This window comes from Girardinichthys multiradiatus, chromosome 1 (genome assembly GCF_021462225.1).
Source record: "Girardinichthys multiradiatus isolate DD_20200921_A chromosome 1, DD_fGirMul_XY1, whole genome shotgun sequence".
Lineage (NCBI taxonomy): Eukaryota > Metazoa > Chordata > Actinopteri > Cyprinodontiformes > Goodeidae > Girardinichthys > Girardinichthys multiradiatus.
Window position 1 is genome coordinate 33,646,463 of NC_061794.1, and position 22,141 is coordinate 33,668,603.

Here is a 22,141-nt window from a genome sequence, read left to right on the forward strand (position 1 = left end):
TGGTCGGATGAAATATGCTAATTTTGTGAGATAGGAATTTTGGGTTTTCATGAGCTGTATGCCAAAATCATCCGTATTAAGACAATAAAAGACCTGAAATATTTCAGTTAGTGTGCAATGAATCTAAAATATATGAATGTTAAATTTTCATCATGACATTATGGAAAATAATGAACTTTATCACAATATGCTAATATTTTGAGAAGGACCTGTAAGTATTTACACTGAAATTATTGCCCATTGTTTTTTGCACAATAGCTCGCGTTCATTCTTTTTGGACAGAGAGCAATTGTATATATCTGTTTTCTGTTTTTTTCTGTTTTCAACTGGATTTAGGTCTGGATATGCTTTATTCTAAACCATTCTACTGTAGATCCGATTGTATGCTTAAGGTCATTGTCCCGCTGGAAGGTGAACCTCCATCCCAAACTCAAGTCTTTTGCAGCTTCTAACACGTTTTCTTCAAAGATTGCGCTGTATTTAGCTCCATAAATCTTCACCCCTGACCAACCTTCCTGTCTGTGCTGCCATCACCATGTATCACCATGGGAATTATGAGTTTGTGATTGTAATGTGACAAAATGTGAAAAGGTTAATGAATTATTAATCCTCATCCAAGGCTCTGTAGTTTTTCCTAAAACTAGAAACCAAAGCAGCGTGTCAAATGAGAAAACAAAAAGTGAAAATGGAACTAAAAGCATGGTAGCACGTGTTCAAGAATAGTATTGCATTTATCATTCTTCTCTTGTTTTACATCTGCAAATAATTGCATTTCTATTATAAGAAACTTATATAAAATCAAACTTCCAGGAAGAAGACCTCATTAAAATGATACATAATATTAGAAAAATGTAATGAATGCATTATATGATTAACATATGTAAAGTTTTTCCTGTCAATCTTTATACCACACTTTATTTTTAATCAGCAGCAAATTTAGAAAAACAGTGGAAATGTTAGGCAAAGCAAAAAATGTTTAAAATGGCTTACCCCTCAATATTATATAAAAACCTCCTCCTGATCCTGCTGACCCCCGCAGTCATTAGTTGGTACAGGCCACAATGCTTCACTCATCCTCTCAACACACACACACAGACGCACACACACAAATCACATCTAAGCTGTACAGCTTCTTACAACCCTACTTAGCCAGTCTGACAGAGTGAATAAGTGTGTGTGTGTGTGTGTCAGTATGTATGTGAGTGTGTGAGAGAGACTTGGCGAGGCAGCCAAGATGAGAGTTAGAAGCAGTAGAGGGAAAACCTGGGGAAAAAACAGCTAATCAGTCAGAGGGGGAGGGAGGGAGTCAGCGAGCACAGCAAAAAGGCAGAGCAGGGAAGAAGAAAGAGAGATAAAGGGGAATGTGAGGGTACTATCAGTGACGGTTCAAGGCACCAAAGTCAGAAGAAATGCAGTGACTAGATGACCATCTACTACTCTCGCACCAGCATTCTATCCTGGAGCCTTGACAGGAGAAAAAAATACACACTCAGTCAAAGGTAAACAGTCTTCAGCCAGCCCCAAATCACTGGATCATGTCATCTGCTGGCTCGACAAACCACAACAAGCGTCTGGCATGTGAGTAACCAATATAGCATTTACATTGTTATAAGTGCAGCAGCAGACAAAGTGGTGATAAGTTGATCTGAAGTAGCATCTTCTCTATACTGTCATTACTCTACACTGTTGCAACATTATAATTGAAATTATATTCAAGCCTTTTTTTAAAACAATACATTGAACACATTGAGATAAAAACAAGTCTTGAAAATGTAATCATTTGAACAGCTTTGTCTCCTTCATTAGAAATAATTAAATAAAATATGCAAGTGCTATAGTAAAACTTTTGATTAATACTGACTGTGATATCGTTATCCTTATATTATAACTGACATGGATTTAGTGTTGTATAATTGTCCCAAGGCTACGTTGGTATAAAATCTGAACTCAAAGAATAAATGATTTCATTATTTTCAGAAAAACAAAAAGTACTTATGTAAGTTTATCCTTTTGCTTCCTAATTATCCCTTTGTTCTCAGCTCTCATTAGGAGCATAGAAAAAGGTTTATTGTCCAAAGTGATAATAATAGTTACCAGCCTTCTCTGATGTGACTACATTAGCCTGACAGCCTTGATGGTGGTGCAACAATGTCAATGCAAATGAGATTTAATCAGTGGGAAGGGATAAGAAGGACTTCTTTAAGCTTGACAAAACTTAAGCAAAGAAGATCTTTATATGAAGACTGTAAATCCCAACCTCCCTCGTGCAGAGACACTGCCTTTCTTTGTGATATAATAAATTCCCTTAGAGTAACTGTTTTAGTGAAGTATGGAGTGCGTGGGATTTCCAACTTGCTTTTTTGATGAAATATATATGCAGAAGTAGAAGCAGTAATGTATAAAGGCTTCACCCAGATCATTTCAGAATCAGAATATCCTTTATTGTCATTGTCACAAGTACAACAAAATTGAGAAATAAATCTGGTCTGGGCCCCCGAAAGCCCTGTTTTGACTGACCTGTAAAGGGAGCAGTGGGCACGGTTGGAGGTTATCTTTGTATTTAGCTTTAGGAAAATGCTTTTATGGCTTTGGGAATAGGACTGGCCTGGGAAACCCAAATCAGTTCAGACACTTAAAGCATAAACATTAGGAGGCTGAAGATGACACAATGAGGAGCACATTCAGGGTGATGCTCAAGACAGTAAACATGGTCACATGTAGAAATGTCTACACGTGTACATTTTATTCCCGTCTTCAGATTATGCTTCCTGCAGTATTATGCAGGCTGCCACCATGGTGTGTGCTGGTTACAGAAGAAAGAAACTGGACAGCATTATTGGCCAGACTTGATTTACTCTCTGAGAAGTGGCTGTAGGTTTATGGATATGTGGGGGGTAGCCGAGGGGGAGGTTACTATTGCGGTGCAGTGATCTCACTCATGAATGATTTATGTTTGATGGACTTTTGTGGCTACGAGGCGTGCAGAATAGGAGCGCCTGACTCAATAAATAAGGGTAGTAACTTCTCAAAAATGCGTAACAGTACAGATGGGTGACACAATCATTGGGATCCCAGGGGGGAGGTGAGGGGAAGTAGAAGGAGCAGGAGAAGGGAGGAGATAGATGGGCTGTCAGATGAAAGTGGCCATGCAGCATAACAGCCTTAGCAGCTTTCTCAAACACACATTAGCTCCCCACTTGTGGGTTTGCTGGAATCAGAGAAATCATGGGATTTCTAGCCACTTGCCACAAGGGAACTGAATGCTGTGCCATGTGACACAGATTCAATAGGAACATTTGTTTCCTGCTTTCGGTTTAGTGCCAAGGAGCGAAGTATAACTGCAGCACCAAATGAAACAGTTGAAATATTTTCATTCTAGAAAAGAGAAAAATAATGTGTCCAGACAACAGAAGGTGGGTGAAAATAGCTACTCAAAAGTAAAAAGATGTGTTTCTTGATCCTTGATTGCAAAAATTCAGAAGCAGTGCGGATTATTCAGGACACTGCAGTAAAAAATAAAGTTATTGGAGTTGAGATGTATTTAAGATCATAGGTATGAAAAATAAAATCATGTGGTTTAGCTTCAATTTGGCCCTCCCACTTATAACTCATTAGTTCATGCTGACTTAAATTCCTTTACATGAAACGATGCTCAATCTTTAAGTGATTCAGTAGTGAAAAGTTTATATGCAGTCATCGTGGGCATGAATGTCATATTCAGTTTGGTCTTTTAATCGTGCATTTGAATCATTCTTTTTCCAGGTCTGACTGAAGTAAGGTGCAGATAGTTACCAAAAAATTTGCAATCAAACAAAAACAAAAACAAGAAGTAATAATATAATAAAATAAAAATAAAGAAAATAAATAAATAAAAGAAAATCACTTATGTACAGTAAAAAGTGGAGGTCATTTGTGCTAAAGTGACAATGATTGCAGGTATTTAGAAATACAGAGGTTGTTGCACTGGTAGAATTGAGCAGCGGGGGAACTATTTGTAATGTGTTTTAAAATGGTTTAAAGTCATATTGAAAAAAAATGAATTACATTGAAAGGTTAATTTATTTCAGTAACTGACCAAGTAAACCCCATTATATAGATCAACTACACAGACAGATGTTTTGAAGCCTTTCTTTTTCTTAATTATGAGGATTTTCCGCTTACAGCTAGTGAAAACCTGACATCTAACATCAAAATATTACATCAGACCAGTAAAAACAAAATTCTTAATGCAGAAATAAGGTCTTAATGAAAAGTATGTTGAAAGCCTGCTTATGTATTTTCAAAAGGTATTTTTAATATGACAAATGAGCCTCCTTGGAATGCTTATTCTTTATTTATTGAATAGGAGTGTAATTGGTTGAGTTTACTGTGGATTTTCTCTAATCCACACAGAGTCAAATATATACATCTTCTCAATTATGTTGTTTAATGTCATTAGGAAAGTTGCTACACTTTTGTTACCAATTCTGTTTGAACCATACAACCCAAACTATTCCCCTTAAATCAAAACAAACTGGTTAGGATGTTCGTAAAAAACCCAAACATCACTCAAGCTTAAGGCTTCCATGAACTGGAAGTTGCTGGAACACCAGTTCACTTCAGTGAACAAGAAGAATGATTGGAAAAATCAAGGCAAGGATATCAAGCCTAAAAATACTGTACCAACTGTCAAGCATGGTGGTGGTAACGTCATGCTGAGGGTGTGTTTTACTGCCAGTGGTCCTGGATCATTACATAAAGTGGGTGGAATAATAAACACACATCAAAACTGGTTTTAGGATACAAAGAGCAAGCTAGCATCAGGCTTTTAAATTATTTTTTTTCCCCAGTTTCAATCATACTAAAAATTAATGGACAATGCTTAATAAAGGTGGCAGATAAAAAACCAACAAACTAAAACAGGAAGGTGCAACTTTGGTATTCGAGAGCCAATGTCAAGTTTTAGCTGTGTCCCAGCTCCAACACCTCGTCCAAATCAGTAAATTATCTTCTCAGCCAATCTGCAGGAGTCTGCTAAAGAGACTGTCATTTAGACAGGGAAACAGCTGACATGTGCAGGACACCAGCTCTTGTGGACAGAGGTTACCACCCCTGAAACTTGCCTTTACCGATTCTACTGTTTCTCATAGGAGGAGTGGTCAGAAATTATTTTAGAAGCTTGTTATTGCTTTAAAAAAGATCCTGGTTTTGGGGAAACTTGTTCAGGGGCATTTATCAAAATACTACTGGGTATATATATACATTAGAATCTTTATGTTTTGTTTTGGTCCTGGTTGAAATAGACAAAATTCCTATCCATTACATTCTTTATGTAAAATTCCTTGACATCCCTGACATTCATTACAATGACGAGTGTATTTGACTCTCTGGCCAGAAATGTATGTAAAAGAAAAAATCTGTGTGAAAATCAAAATTACTTTGGTTAAATTGCATGGTTCTCAAAACAAAGCAAATGTGCAAAGATAGCAAGAATTTCCTCACCCCTTTAGTTTTACTCTATGCTACTATCCTGCTGAGGCAGGCAGACATTAAAGCTTTTTCTTGCAAATCACTGACACTACAGTTACTTTATACCAGGACCAACATATGGCTGACTACGATTGCATGACCATGTTCTGCTTCCTTTTGAGAAATGTCTTTCTGTTCATCCTTTCTTAATTTTGCTCTCCCTGGCAACTCAGCCAATGAAAGAGTCCGGGATACATTTCCAGCCAAACAAGCATGTGAGCAATATTGTCCGACACTACAATAGGGTAAGAGTCCATTCCAGGGTACTGAAGGGTATGCAGCTTAAGGATTGTGCTTGTGTTATGCAACAATAAGACTTAAGCAATGATAGTTTAGTGGGAGCTAACAGGGGGTTTTATGGGATTTTCAAAGGTAAAATTAGGTAAAGCTTCAAATTTAACATCAGTTTGTGGCATGAACCATTTATCCATGGCCTCCATCTCAACTAAAGTTTGTATATAAGCTGTTTATGCACTGCCAGTGGTTATAACAGTGCCATTGTAGTGGGTTATACTGTATGTAACAGACAGATTGTGCATTTAATCTGAGATAATGACAATGCGTTTTAAGCTTTTAATTTCTCCATTTGTATATGTGTACATTGTTTTCCTTTTTTTACCTTTATGTCTCTTAGTATCCTGAGGAAAGAACCTCCATAACAAAACAAAAGTTATGTTACAGCAGTTTTCTAGTCGCTGACAACTCTATAGTATATCCTTTCCACATGTGCTGTGTTCTTTTGCCTGGTTAAAGGGTAAGACAGCACCCTATGTGCAATGGGTTGCCTTGTTATATCAAAATTATTTTGTTACACTTTGCTGCAAGTGGTTCTTGGAAAACATAGCTTCAGTCATCACTGTGGGCGATACTTAGAAAGTGGAAATATACATTTGATTTAAACAGAACTGTTAAGATAGTTGGTTCTTTAAAACCTAATGTCGAAAGCGAGGGATTCCCCCATATCAAGACTAAGAAAGCCATTTTGGTCTCACAGAGAATAGTATAAATGCAATCTCAGCTAATTTGCATGGAGACCTCCTAGAGGCCCTCCACTGCAGAAAGAAAGGAAGCGGAGAGGTTATGTAGATGAGTCAGTCTTTTACATATATGTTATCAGCCCACGCAGAGATGAGCAGATGAGGGCACACAGCTGATCCTGCGTGTGGGTTGGACATGACCAGTGGTCATCTCATCTTGAGTAATGCAGTATGATTTTTAGACACATGGGCAGAGAGAGATGGCAAGCAGGAGTCACAGAGAGAGACAGAAGCCAACAGGCAAAAGGGAGGTTTACATAACTGTGTGGTTTCATCATCATCAAGCCTTGTGTATGCAGTAACAGCCTTTAGTGATGGCTTTATTTGTTTTAAACTTTTCACTCCTGCCTCATGATCATGATGTGACAGGGACTTCTTAGGTGAAGACAGGTCTCCCAAAACAGCATGTGTCTTAATGAATGATTTTTTTTTGATAGGCTAAATGCCATGCAGTGATTTGGTTGCGTTGTTCTTCTGGTGCATAAAGGTATTTGTAGGATGACAGAGGTTGAGTCAGGTCTTTTAATATTTTTGTTCACGTCTGTTCAGAGGAAGTTATGAATTTGAATTGCTCTGACTGAATTTGTATTTGTGTAATTTTAAATTAAATGCATTGGTTTGAAAATGAATTCCGCTACACTGAAACTGAATTTTAAACAAATGATTGTCAAACAGTAACACTTATGCTACCTGTAGCTATTAGCTAAACATGCCAGATTAGCATAGTGTGCCGCCGGTGTTACGTCGGTCTGCGTTTCTCTTTCCCTTACCTCAGGGTAACGTCTGTTGCCTAGCAACCGTGTTAGCGTGAAGCGCAGAGCTGTGAAGCCGAACAAATGAAGCCTGAAGGTTAATAACGCTGTCTCTACTGTAAATAACTACATGGTTTTTATTTACCCTTTTACATATTGCTGATGGCTTTTGTTTTAAAATGTTATTGTTTCATGATCTTGTTCATTATTCAGCCATTTAAAATAATAAATATAATAATAAAATATTTTTTGTGTTCATAGATATAAAAATCTAACTCTAGATAAAATACATTGATGACAAATACCATTTGTTTAATTTATTAGTAAAGCTTTCAACAACTTAAACACTAACATATTAACTTTCAGTTTATTTGCAGACCATAATAATAATAATAATAATTGTTATTATTATTATAATAAATAAACCAAATATCACATTAATATTAGATTTCATCTGACTGAATTATATCTGTCTAACTTCCACCCATTGGGGAAACCCAGCGGGAGTTAGAAAACAATGTGCCGGGAGTCAGCTGTTCTCTTGGGGTTTAGCTCACCTCAACCACCCGGTCAGCTGAGAGCTGGCGAGGCGAGCGGCTGCTGGGGCAGCGGACGAACACATCGCGCATTTATGTAATTAAGCGATATCTTGATAAACTGATCAGATATTTTAGGTTCACACAACTACATTCTCCTCTAAAAACATTGTAAAAGTTCAGTTGTTTCACAGAATGCGCCATATATTCAATTTTATTCCCAGCTTTTTTCTGTCCTCCGGCCTTTCCTACTTCGGTTTGAACAATCTACTTCGACCCGTAATTAATCATGGAATAAGGTGGGACACGGAGGATACAGCGGACCCACCCTTCAAATCCGGGGAAAAGGACGCATTTGTTGGAACCTTGGAGATTGGACAGCATTTGTCGCCTCATCCAGGACGTTATCGGCCTACAAATGCGTCCTTCAAAAGAACGCAGTCCTGAATTTGGACACAGCAATAGTGAATGAGATCCATGAATCAGTAAATCTGTGTTTGATTAATCTGTGGCTTCAAGAACCCGGATGTGTGACACAAAAAAAGGAATTTTGGAGCTGAAATTGAATTTAAGACCTGAAAGTGAAAGTAATCAAACTGAATTTTCAACACAAAGCAAAGCAATTTTCAAAGCAAACAAATTCAGTTTTAAACAATTATATTCAGCTTCAGTTTAGTGAAATTCATTTTCATACCAATGCATTTAATTTCAAATTACACAGATTCTGTTATGATTTGGGGGTGTTTGGTTTCAGGAGTTTCCTTATATGTTTCTCACAGTTAAGGTTTTGAATCATGCTTCTGTTTATTATTTTCCTGGTCATGCTTTAGTTTTTGTCTTCTAGTTCATGTTTTGTCAAGTTAGGTTTTTGGATCTGGTTATGCTTTAGTTTCATGTTTTTCTAGTTATGTTTCTATTAGTCAGTATCCTTGAATTTCTGTTTTGCTCCTGTCACGTTGTGTTCTGTCTGTCAATTAACTTTGTTCGGTTCACCTGCACTAAGATAATCTGTCTCCTTGCTCCACATGTTTCACGCTCCATAAATACACACCTGTTTAGTTACTCATCACGGAAACATTTTCAGATCATGTCACCTGTGTTTTGGATCATGCCATGCTTGTCTCACCTGCCTGTTTATTATTTTGGTTCCTGTCTCCTCCTGTGTGTGAGTTTTTGTTTTTTGTTCATTAAATCTTTTTCATCATCATGCTGCCTGCTTGTCTGCATTCCGGTCCGCTGCTGTGACGTCTGGAGTGGTGGTTTCCCTGCCAGCTGACGTAAGGACTGCAGCAAGTAATCCCGTGTCTTTGTCCGCCACAGTACTGTTTCTCGGGCTCGCTGGAGCCCCGCCCATGCCGTCTTCGCTCGCTCCAGCCCGGTGTTTTAAGGCAACACCTGATGAGCTGGAGCAGCATTTAAGGTTTTATGCTTGCCAGATAAAGAGCTTCAGAAGGACCTCTCTTCTGTATTCCTCTCCTGAGTTTAGGGAGAGAATCAGGCAGATGGAGGAGGATTACGAGACGGCAGTAAGGCAGTTTTACTGCCGTCCACCTTCACCCACGCCAAGCCACCAGAGCGTTGCAGCTGAGCCGTCTAAGCCAGGTCTCCCACATGGTGCTGCAGCTCAGTCCACATCAGGTCTCCAGGGAGCTGGTACTGAGCAGCCCACGTCAGAGCAGTGCAGCAGCAGCAGCTCAGTCCATGTCATGTCTCCAGAGCGCCGCCATTGTGCCGCCCAAGTCTGCTTCAACCTCCTCCACCAGACCGCTGGCTCCAAAGGTCACCCAGACTCCTGTCTTTGGGGCCCAAGTCTCCGCGGTTCCTGCCTGGGTCCAAGCTGGATGCCAGGCCCAAATCTCTGCGGTTCCTGCCTGGGTCCAAGCCGGACGTCAGGCCCAAGTCTCTGCGGTTCCTGCCTGGTTCCAAGCTGGACGCCAGGCCCAAGTCTCCGTCGCGGATTAGGAAACGCCGCAGACCTCCGGACACCTTACTTTGTGAGTTCTTCTGGCCTCGCCGCCGGTCCCCTGACCAAACTGCAGGTTCTCGCCGCTGCTGGCCACCACGAACTTTACGCCTCCACGCCTCTGTCCTCAGCCTCCACGCCTTCGCCGCCGATCGCCCAGGACTCTGTGTTGCAGGTTCTGGCGCCCACCTGAACTTTGTGCCTGCTCGGGACGACCTCATGGTTGCCCGCCTGAACTTTGTGTTTTTGTTTCTGTCTAAGCAATTCAAATTCCGTTTCTGATGGCACCAGTTTCTTCCCATAGGAAGTCAGTTACAAGTTATCATTTGATGGATATCCCTAGATTTTTTCTTGCTATTTAACATTACATAAAGCATTTAAAAAAACTATTTTCACTGTTAAAATATGGCAACCACTGTTAAAATATGGCAACCATACACCAATTGTCGTCTGCTTATCAGTGATTGAGTCGTAGGGTAACAGGTCAAACAAGGAAAACCTATCGTCATCCCTCTCTCCTCTAGTCATACCAATTTGTTCTGAGTCTGCCTGATGGTCTCCTCTACCGACACACCCAAAAGCATCCTGATCTGATGGCCTGACCGCCTCTACTCATGTGGAGGAACAGGGCTCCACTCTGATCTTCCCCTGATGATGGAGCTCCAATCTCCAAGGTTTAGCCAAGCCACCTTTCAGAGGAAGCATGTTTCAGCCAATTGTTTCCGAGATCTTGATCTTTCGCTCATGACACCTGAAAATAGGTGAGGGTCGGAATGTAGACAGACAAATAAATCAAGACCTTTAACTTTTGTCTCAGCTCTTTCCTCAACACAACAGACTGAAGCAATGCCTGCATCACAGCTAATAAAGCCAAAATCTATTCATCTCCCACTCCATCTTACCATCACTCCTCCTGTTAAAGGAATAGACTGACCCCTGACCTGGTTGGAGTAATAGACCCGTTTGTCCGGTTGAAAATGATGGCGTCAATCTGCAACCCAGCCCATCGCAGATTGTACTCCTGGTCCAGGCCACTTTTGCTGCATGTCTTTCCCCTCTTTCCACCCATTTTCTGTCAGCTTACTGTCAAAAACAATGAGAAAAATAAAGGCCACCAGTGCTGCAACAAACATTAAATGAACTGACTCTCATCCTGTCCATTTCACACTCGGTTGTTATGTTCTCCAGTGCACAGTGAAGGTCGTGGCTTGAGGAAGCCAACAGAATCACTTCATATGCAAAAAGCGAAAATGAGTCCCTGAAGGTCCCAAACCAAGCCTTAATGCCTTGAGATCCTGTCCATGAACTAAAAGAATCTGTGACAAGGTGCAGCTCTGAAGGAGTCACGCTTGCAATGAGAACGAGCTAGACTTTCTGCAAAGAAACAGGAAAAAAATTATCTAACCCTCTCAACAATTTCATAATGGTAAAGAGAGCCAGACTATTAATTAAATAATAAATTCTGAAATACATGTTCATATTAGAAAAAAACATTCTGTCCAAGGAGAGTTGGAGTAAAATTTGTTCTTAGAATGATCCATTTAACCTCATTCCTGTAACTATTCTCCCATCCCTATGTAGCAATACTCAGTTCATCTAGCTGCTATATTTACATGCTAAGTAGTGTCATTCCAGGCATGTCTAGTTAATTGTTTCTACTTAATACAACAGAAACGTTTATGTCAAGATTTCCACAAACTGCTGAAACATCACAGACTTTATACAACAGTTTTTTTTTTTCAGGCTCCAGAGACAGTTTGAATGACAGAATAAAGGGTTATGTTTAGTGGCTGACAGTGGACACACACGCCTCCAGGGCAGCCGAAGAGTGACTGGCACATTGACAAGCTGGTTCTCCAGAGATGGAGCCATCCATGAAGAGAAAAGCTGGGTGACATATGCTCAACAAGAGATGGATTTCAACAGGAGAACAATGGTGCCAAAAACTACCAAGATGCTTTTTTGTGCATGATGCATTTAGCAGTTCGTGGCATCATGTAAACTAGTTAACCATAGATGCTTGATACACAAAAACATTGGTTGACAAACTAGCAGTGAAAGCAAAATTACACATTTAAACTAGCTGAACAAAAAGATTTAAACTCATGTACATGTACTAAACAACCCAAAACAATGGTGACATAAGTGAAAGTGACAGCTGGAGGAGCCCAGGGGAGAGTCACAGCGTGTGCTGAGGAGGACACGGCGTGCTTTCACAATCAGAGCCTGTCGGCTTGATGAAAGTCAACGTGTTAGCCAGGCTTACAGTTGGGACAGATGCTCATTCTTATAATAATATATTTCCTATTACAAATATACAAAATAAAATTGACACACTTATTGACTCAGAAATAAAACAGATTTGAAATCTAAATTTGCTGTCAAGTAAATCTTAAACTACTAGTAGTGTAAAACTACTGATCAACACTAGAGGTCAGACTACCACCAGTGTGAGATATCTTGGTCCTGTGAAAAACAAAAGAAAGGACTGTATGGGAAGAAACTTGTGCAATCAGAACCGTAATTTGAATTGCTCAGACTGAATCTGTATTTGTGTAAGCATTGGTTTGAAAATTAATTTCACTAAACTGAAGCTGAATATAATTGTTTAAAACTGAATTTGTTTGCTTTGAAAATTGCTTTGCTTTGTATTGAAAATTCAGTTTGATTACTTTCACTATCAGGTATTAAATTCAATTTCAGCTCCAAAATTCCTTTTTTTTTTTGTGTCACACATCCGGGTTCTTGAAGCCACAGATTAATCAAACACAGATTTACTGATTCATGGATCTCATTCACTATTGCTGTGTCCAAATTCAGGACTGCGTTCTTTTGAAGGACGCATTTGTAGGCCGATAACGTCCTGGATGAGGCGACAAATGCTGTCCAATCTTCAAGGTTCCAACAAATGCGTCCTTTTCCCCGGATTTGAAAGATGGGTCCGCTGTATCCTCCGTGTCCCACCTTATTCCATGATTCATTACGGGTCGAAGTAGATTGTTCAAACCGAAGTAGGAAAGGACAGAGGACAGAAAAAAGCTGGGAATAAAATTGAATATATGGCGCATTCTGTGAAACAACTGAACTTTTTCGATATTTTTAGAGGAGAATGTAGTTGTGTAAACCTAAAATATCTGATCAGTTTATCAAGATATCGCTTAATTACATAATTGCACCGATGTGTTCGTCCGCTGCCCCAGCAGCCGCTCGCCTCGCCAGCTCTCAGCTGACCAGGTGGTTGAGGTGAGCTAAACCCCAAGAGAACAGCTGACTCCCGGCACATTGTTTTCAAACTCCCGCTGGGTTTCCCCAATGGGTGGAGGTTAGACAGAAATAGTTCAGTCAGATGAAATCTAATATTAGTGTTTCGTTTATTTATTTTAATAATAATAATAATTATTATGCTCTGTAAATAAACTGATTTAAACTTTGTTCCTAAAATTAATATGTTAGCGTTTAAGTTGTTGAAAGCTTTACAAATAAATTAAACAAATGGTATTTGTCATCAATGTATTTTATCTAGTGTTAGATTTTTATATCTATGCGCAGAAAAAATATATATTTTCAACATTTTAAATGGCTGAATAATGAACAAGATCATAGAACAATAACATTTTAAAACAAAACAGCATTATAAGCCATCAGCAACATGTAAAAGGGTAAATAAAAACCATGTAGACAGTATTACAGTAGACAGCGTTATTAACCTTCAGGCACCATTTGTTCGGCTTCACAGCTCTGCGCTTCACGCTAACACGGTTGCTAGGCAACAGACGTTACGCTGAGGTAAGGGCAAGAGAAACGCAGACCGACGTAACACTATGCTAATCTGGCATGTTTAGCTAATAGCTACAGGTAGCATAAGTGTTGCTGTTTGACAATCATTTGTTTACATGACGCTTCTTATACAGGTCCTTGGCGGATGTCAATCACCGAGTCAAATGAACATCTACAGGTCCTTCTCAAAATATTAGCATATTGTGATAAAGTTCATTATTTTCCATAATGTCATGATGAAAATTTAACATTCATATATTTTAGATTCATTGCACACTAACTGAAATATTTCAGGTCTTTTATTGTCTTAATACGGATGATTTTGGCATACAGCTCATGGAAACCCAAAATTCCTATCTCACAAAATTAGCATATAATTAAAAGGGTCTCTAAACGAGCTATGAACCTAATCATCTGAATCAACGAGTTAACTCTAAACACCTGCAAAAGATTCCTGAGGCCTTTAAAACTCCCAGCCTGGTTCATCACTCAAAACCCGAATCATGGGTAAGACTGCCGACCTGACTGCTGTCCAGAAGGCCACTATTGACACCCTCAAGCAAGAGGGTAAGACACAGAAAGAACTTTATGAACGAATAGGCTGTTCCCAGAGTGCTGTATCAAGGCACCTCAGTGGGAAGTCTGTGGGAAGGAAAAAGTGTGGCAGAAAACGCTGCACAACGAGAAGAGGTGACCGGACCCTGAGGAAGATTGTGGAGAAGGGCCGATTCCAGACCTTGGGGGACCTGCAGAAGCAGTGGACTGAGTCTGGAGTAGAAACATCCAGAGCCACCGTGCACAGGCATGTGCAGGAAATGGGCTACAGGTGCCGCATTCCCCAGGTCAAGCCACTTTTGAACCAGAAACAGCGGCAGAAGCGCCTGACCTGGGCTACAGAGAAGCAGCACTGGACTGTTGCTCAGTGGTCCAAAGTACTTTTTTCGGATGAAAGCAAATTCTGCATGTCATTCGGAAATCAAGGTGCCAGAGTCTGGAGGAAGAATGGGGAGAAGGAAATGCCAAAATGCCAGAAGTCCAGTGTCAAGTACCCACAGTCAGTGATGGTCTGGCGTGCCGTGTCAGCTGCTGGTGTTGGTCCACTGTGTTTTATCAAGGGCAGGGTCAATGCAGCTAGCTATCAGGAGATTTTAGAGCACTTCATGCTTCCATCTGCTGAAAAGATTTATGGAGATGAAGATTTCATTTTTCATCACGACCTGGCACCTGCTCACAGTGCCAAAACCACTGGTAAATGGTTTACTGACCATGGTATCACTGTGCTCAATTGGCCTGCCAACTCTCCTGACCTGAACCCCATAGAGAATCTGTGGGATATTGTGAAGAGAACGTTGAGAGACTCAAGACCCAACACTCTGGCTGAACTAAAGCCCGCTATCGAAGCATCCTGGGCCTCCATAAGACCTCAGCAGTGCCACAGGCTGATTGCCTCCATGCCACGCCGCATTGAAGCAGTCATTTCTGCAAAAGGATTCCCGACCAAGTATTGAGTGCATAACTGTTCATGATTATTTGAAGGTTGACGTTTTTTGTATTAAAAACACTTTTCTTTTATTGGTCGGATGAAATATGCTAATTTTGTGAGATAGGAATTTTGGGTTTTCATGAGCTGTATGCCAAAATCATCCGTATTAAGACAATAAAAGACCTGAAATATTTCAGTTAGTGTGCAATGAATCTAAAATATATGAATGTTAAATTTTCATCATGACATTATGGAAAATAATGAACTTTATCACAATATGCTAATATTTTGAGAAGGACCTGTAGATGTTCATTTGACTCGGTGATTGACATCCGCCAAACTCATTAACGCTGCACTGCTCCAGCTCAACATGCCGTGAAGGAAGTTTAACCTGTTGTGAAACGTAAATCGATGAATCTGTGTTTGATTAATCTGAATTAAACTGAATTTTGGAACTGAAATTGAATTACAGACCTGAAAGTGAAAGTAGTCAAAATGAATTTTTAATACAACAAAATACATTTTAAAAGCAAATCAATTCAGTTTCAGACCATAAAATTCTGTTTCAGTTTAGCGAAATTCATTTTCAAACCAATGCATTTAATTTCAAATTACATAAAAAATTTCAGTCAGAGCAATTCAAATTCAGTTTCTGATGGCACAAGTTTCTTCCCATAGGACTGACTCATCTCAGCGTCAGCAAGTTATAAATATATGTAAAGGTAATTATCGATTTCCAAAGTACAGGTCAATAAACTGGCAATTACCTTGTAATCATATTGTTCATTATAGTCAATGTTGTCATCTTATTTAACAAAATCGTTTTTTGACTTAACATAAAGGACTAAAGGTGTGGCAGTAAAATAAAGCGTAACCAACTCTATTAAATGGCTGGACTTGTTCTTTGACTCAAAAGGAGATGGGAAGATTTTTAGTGACCACACATTTCAATGGAACTATCAGTTTCCATTGAAATAGAGAACAACACCATCACTTAACCACAAACATCTTTACTCGTCAAACCTTGTCACGCACTGAAAACAGACACACCCAATGTTGATAATTAGTCGTCTTGAATAATTGGCCAAAGCCAAATCATGTCACAGTAGGAGGCAGAGGAATTTAAGAAGATATGATAATTATTATGGTCTTTAGCTTACTCCTTTGTGAAGAAAACAAAATAAAATTAAAGTCAGATTAAAATAAGCTATTTCACACTAACTGTCAAAAAAAGGTTTATGTTGCAAAGAAAAAAAAGGTTTACAAAAAAGTGTACCACTAAAAGACGTGAAGAGTATTTGTTTGTCTTTCTTTTCTGTTTTGTTGTTTGATGCTCAGCTGAAAAGGACAACTCCCAGAATTTGCTTGATAATGATTCTGCTCAGCATATGAAGCTAAGGGACAGGCAACGGTTCTTTGAAGACGTCTACCAGCATGATGTGGAAAACCACCTGCCCTCTACCCATCTACAGGTCGACTGCAGGAAACGTGAGCATTGCCTACTCCTCAACAAAATTAATCTTAATTTTAAGTAAAAGAGAAATTTTCTAAATACTTTCTTCTGCTTCAAATATTTATAAGTAGTCACTGCATATAAATCCATATGATTTTATAGTTTATAGGTTGTACAAGTACAGTGTTTTGCAAAAGTATTTTTACCCTTTGAACATTTCCATATTTTGTCACATTACAACCCCAAAACTCAATGAATTTCTTTGGAATTTTATGTGATGGATCAACACAAAATGGTACATAACTATTAAGTTAAAGGGTACATGTTTTTTATAAATAAAAATCCAAAACATGTGGAGTGCATTTTTCAAGTCATTTGGATCAAAGTCTTTTGGAGTATCTCTTTACCAGCTTTTCCCACTCTTCTTTGTAAAATAGCTGAAGCTTAGTCAGACAGGGAGGATCTGTGATCAGCAATTTTCTAGTCATACATTTTCTATAAATTCTCAGTTGGATTCAGGACTTAACTTTCACTGGGCCATTCCAACACATGGATATGCTTTGATTTAAACCATTCCACTGTAGCCCTGTCTGTATGTTTAGCCTTGTTCTCAATTGGCAGCGTTCTAACAGTGTTTTGTTTTCTAACAGCTCCAGATATCTTTGTATCAACTCTAACCAGCCTCCCTTTTACAACTAAAGAAAAGCATCCCCACAGCATGATGCTGCCTCCACTGTGTTTTACTCAGGGACATGTGAGTTCAGGGTTATGTGCAGTGTTAGAAGACCAAATATAGTCATATTCAATTAATGTAAATATGTGTTTCAATGAGGCCTGTTTGTCAGATTAAAAGCACATTTGAAAAATAACATTTAAGCAGGTAATAAACATACTTTTTATTAAGCCCACAATTTAGTATTTAAACATTTTGATAGGTCTTATGTGATATTCTAATCTTAAATGTCACAGATTTTAGCCTCAAGTAGGTAATCATTCTAATTAACTAAAATAAAGGCTTGAAAACATCAGTCTGTATGTAATAAATTTATATAATGTTTTTCAATTAGTAAATTGATTTACTGAAATTCAGTAAATGAACTTTTCAATAATATTGTAGTTTATTGAATATGACATAGTTTGGAGCACTTTCACCTTTTTGGTGTGGTTCTTACATATTGTAGCTTGTGACAAAGTGCAATGAGGACTTCTCATTGATTTCATTCAGCAATTATTTCTTTTCAATGCCACACTTTCCTAAACGCCAGATTTGTGGAGTACATGGCTAGTAATTGGCTGATAGCTATGGATCTCTGCTGCTCCTCCAAAGTTACAATCAGTGTCTTGAATGCTTGTCTGATTAATGGTACCTCACAACCTAGATCTACTTCCTCCGCAACTTTATCTGTTCCTTGGTCTTCTTGATACTGTTTTTTCACTAGAGTTCTGTAACAAACCTCTGAGGTCGTCACAGAACAGCTAGATTTATACAGAGATTAAATTACACACAGGTGGACTCTATTTAAGAATATGATATTTTTCGGGGGCATCCGGTTGCACTGAATTTTATTTAGAGAAAAGGGTGATGAATACACATGCAAATGGCAAAAATGTGGAAAACCAAGTACCATTTTCCAACTTCTTCACAATTATACACTACTTTGTGTTGGTTTGTCACATAAAAGTGCCCACTCCTAAAGAAAACACAATAAAGTTTTTAGTAACAGCATGAGAAAATATAAAAAAGCTCAAGAGGTATGAGTGATTTTAAAGAACAGTATATTTTCTTTAAAAAGTCTGCATATTTATGTTTTACATATGGATTTGAATTTTTGTTTACTGATTTGATGCAGCCCCCATAGGCAGTATTTCTTCTATGGAGGTGAATGTGGACACTCTGGAACAGATGGATCTGATGGACATATCAGATCAAGAAGCCCTTGATGTGTTCCTCAACTCAGGCTCAGTTGGTGATGAAGGAGCCCTGGCCTCTCCGCTACCAGGTGCACAACAACAAAATAATTGTTTAGCTACCAATTAGCTTAACTTCACAAATACATTGATATACAGTGTTCAGACACAACATTATGGCCCCTGGTAGGTAGTTTCAAAAACATGCTGTATGTTCAGCATCCTGCCACCCAGCAGGTTATTTCACTAATGGTTTTAACCAATCTAAAGCTTCTCAGCAGACAAACTGCTTCCCCAGTCTAAGAAGGACACAGCTCAAAAACTGCTGAGCTATAGCTCAAAGAAGATAAGAGAAAGAGAAGGAGCAGTAGCTTGGCTTCCAAGTCTGTTGCGATCCCAACTGATGGAATCTGACTGCGCCTGTTTGAGACAAACCCAACCTATTCCCTCTGGGAGCTTATAAATCAAATGGAGCTCTCGGTGCCCATCCCAAGACCCAAGCCAACTTGCAGTTATGTGTATAGATATTGCATATATAGCATTATGAATGAATTGTCCTTCAGAAAATGGTGAGAGCACAGAGAGATATGATCTGTGAAACTGCCAAGTTGCACATAGAAACATTAGGAGCCATAGTTTTTCATCACAGGTCATAAGAGTCTCTCTTATGACAACAACATTAATTTTTCTAACCAAATAATACAACAAAATAATAAATCTAAAACAGTAGCTTTGACAGTGCAAGTTGGTTTATTTCTGTTTTCATTTTAGTCATTTCAGTCACATTTAGCATGTTTAATTTCTTTATTGTTTTCATTCTATTTTATTATTATCTATGTTTTGGTTAAATTTGCTTTATAAATAAAATGGATTTGGATTTGAAAAAAAAAATGCACAGCACCATATATGCATACCAACTATGTTTTTTTTTTCTTACTATGGAAGAGTGAAGATGTTAATTATTAAGACAACAGTTGAGACAACAGTAACACAACGAAGACTTGATGTTTGTCCAAAACTGATGAAAGAACAAACCATAGCCTAGTCAGGGAGACTGCCAAAATGCCAAAAGCGAAAGCTGCAGGTATTTCTGCCAGGTGCTCATTGTATTCTTCTGCATTGTCATATGTCTGGATGAAGACGAGGTATGGTTCCTTCCCAAAAAAAACTTTAAATAAAAAATGTCGTGCCATCGCCAAAATACTTGTGGGAAAAGGTGTTATAGTGTGATCAAACCAACATTTTACACTTGAGCCACAATTCTAAAAGGTATTTTTGGTACAAAAATAAAGCTGCATATGCCCAGAAGAAAACCGTACCCACAGCATCATGCTCTGGGGTTACTTTTCTTCAAAAATAACTGGTGTTTTTATCAAGGTGGATCAATTTGTGAACAGGTCTAAGTATCAGGTTGACCCAAAACCTAGGTATCTGTTAGTGGGGATAAAGAGAGACTTCATTTTGATTTTTCTTTTTCATTTTCACCATCATATTCAGCACAGTTATGTTAAAATTGACAATAGAATAGCTTCATCAGAAGAATATTAAAGGTTTGGAATGCCTTAGCCAGAGTTTAAAACGTATTACATATTTTAGGGACAAAAGCTTCGCAATAGTACAGCACAGTCATATTTTAGACTCTTTTGCAAGTATACTGATGCAATATGTATACTTCTAGAAGTCTAAGTGTCATAAAATTGATACCAACATGTTGTTGTACACCTAGTTATAGATTGTGGGGACGATGATGAAGATGAGGAGGATGAAGAAACTGAGGTTGTCTACAGGGATCGCGCACCACTGCAACGGCAAAAAGAAGTCTACCGCGGCTCGCAGTCTCGATTCTCTTCAACATCATCTGGTTCCAGTGTGACCAGTGCAGGTGGAGCTGACACACCAGTGATCCAGTCCGATGATGAAGAAGTGCATGCCGACACTCTGCTGCTAACCTCCGTTCCCCACATAAGAGATGAAGAAACAGAGGAAGAAGATGAAGAATAAATATGATTTTCAACAGCCCATAAAACAGACTGAGTTCTTCTCATTCCCTCTGTGCATTTGCATTCTTTTCTTATTTGCTGAAACGCCCAGCATGGTTGGGTCAACTGTGATTAGATCTGTCCTTTGAACTGTGCAGTTTTCTTTACAATTTAATAACTAACCACTTTTGTTTTTACAAGTTCTGTGGCACAGTCAATAGTTTCTTGGCAGTTGTGTCAAATGACTTTTATTTTAATTATATGAGTCATTCTTTTCTTCTGCACAAACTTGTTCTTGTTGACATAAAACAAGCTCAGTTTTACTCCTCAAACTGCCGGGGGGGAATCCCTGTGTCTCTTTAACATTCAGTTTCTTAACAGCTATGTGAAGGACTGAAAAGGGTAGCACCACTTGGTCCCATTCCAAATAGGCTATATGACCAAATTCACACTTGTTGCACGCATGCGGCCTCCATTTAAAGATTAGGTGACTTCTAGGAACAACTAGTTGCACTGGAAAAAAGTGAGACTCAGTATCAGTTGTAAACAACAAACATATGATGCAGTTTAAAGAAAGTACACAGAAAACAAATCAAACGAAATAAATTCTTATATTAAAGGCCAAATTGAGCCAATATCAAATGGACTGCTTTGGTACGCTATAAAGCAATGAAAACATGCAACACAGTATTAAAGGAATAAGCAGTTAAAGCCTCTGTTAGGCCAGCTAATGGAACCTTTTCTCTTAAGGTCACATTATTTTAAAATTTGTAAATTATGCCATTCATTAATTATGTTGTATAATAAAACACAGTCAATATTTTTGGCAAATGGGATTGTGCAACATACCTGAGTACCATGTTTTGCAGTCTTTTTGAAGGCAAATATCATCTCCAAACAGGTGTAACAAAACTTCCACGAGTACCTGCTCAACAGCATGGCTTACCTTACATCGTTGTAACCCTTCTCTATTGTTTAGGGACTTCATTGCTGTTTAGGTAAGGATTTGTAGTTTAACTATGACGCATAAAAGTGACAGATCTTTGCTTAAAGAGCTCAAAGTGTTCAGAGGAAATATGCAGTTTAAGGGTGGTCTGTGCATATTTTGGAAACTGGCTTTTCTCATCAGAAACTTAAATTGGGTTTAATTTTCTTTTATATTTAAAATAAAAATAAAAATCCCAGGCAAGCTGGTTTCTCCCACAGTTACTCTAAATTGCCCTTAAAGTGTGAGTGTGCATGGTTGTTTGTGTCTGTGTTGCCCAGTGATGAACCTGCAACCCTGCAACTTTAACAGAGAACAAACATTTCGTGGCTAATTGGAAGAAAACATTTTAAAAAATTGCCAGTTTTTTATTGTATTCCTCCACACCTCATTTTGCATTTTAATATACTAGGATAATAGGCTAGCATAAATGATAGTGCTATCATATATCCTAATACTATTGTATATATGCATTAATGGATAAAAAATATGAAAACAATTATTTTAAAATACTGCTGTGTCCAAACACATGAAATATAAAATGTCCCATTTTTTGTTCATGTAAAAACAAAGCAATGTGAAAACATTTTTTATTATTTTAATCATTTTAGTGTAAAATTAAGGCATATCTGTTTAAAACAGGTTAGATTTTTTGATTTAAAAAAAATATTTGTGACAGGCAACAAATTTCACAACCATCGTATGCTGTTAATATGGGAGGAGCTGTTTCCTCTGTGCAGTTCAAATGGTGTCTATATAT

General features: G+C 38.5%; 1 protein-coding gene across 1 annotated transcript; it reads left to right on the top strand.

The window, feature by feature from the left end:
* Positions 1-1,172: 1,172 nt before the first annotated feature.
* Positions 1,173-21,585, top strand: si:ch211-253b8.5 (dysbindin). The gene is made up of 4 exons (XM_047385788.1): positions 1,173-1,578; positions 16,395-16,544; positions 18,360-18,509; positions 20,144-21,585. The coding sequence occupies exons 1-4, from the start codon at positions 1,536-1,538 to the stop codon at positions 20,416-20,418; spliced, it is 618 nt and encodes a 205-aa protein (XP_047241744.1). The 5' UTR covers positions 1,173-1,535; the 3' UTR covers positions 20,419-21,585.
* Positions 21,586-22,141: the final 556 nt, after the last annotated feature.

What these genes read in the sequence shown, in the direction of transcription:
- si:ch211-253b8.5 (XM_047385788.1), top strand. Translation starts at nt 1,536, where the DNA reads ATGTCATCTGCTGGCTCGACAAACCACAACAAGCGTCTGGCAT. An exon ending in CCACAACAAGCGTCTGGCAT is followed by an intron (nt 1,579 to 16,394) that starts GTGAGTAACCAA and finishes TTTGATGCTCAG; the next exon opens with CTGAAAAGGACAACTCCCAG. An exon ending in ACAGGTCGACTGCAGGAAAC is followed by an intron (nt 16,545 to 18,359) that starts GTGAGCATTGCC and finishes GATTTGATGCAG; the next exon opens with CCCCCATAGGCAGTATTTCT.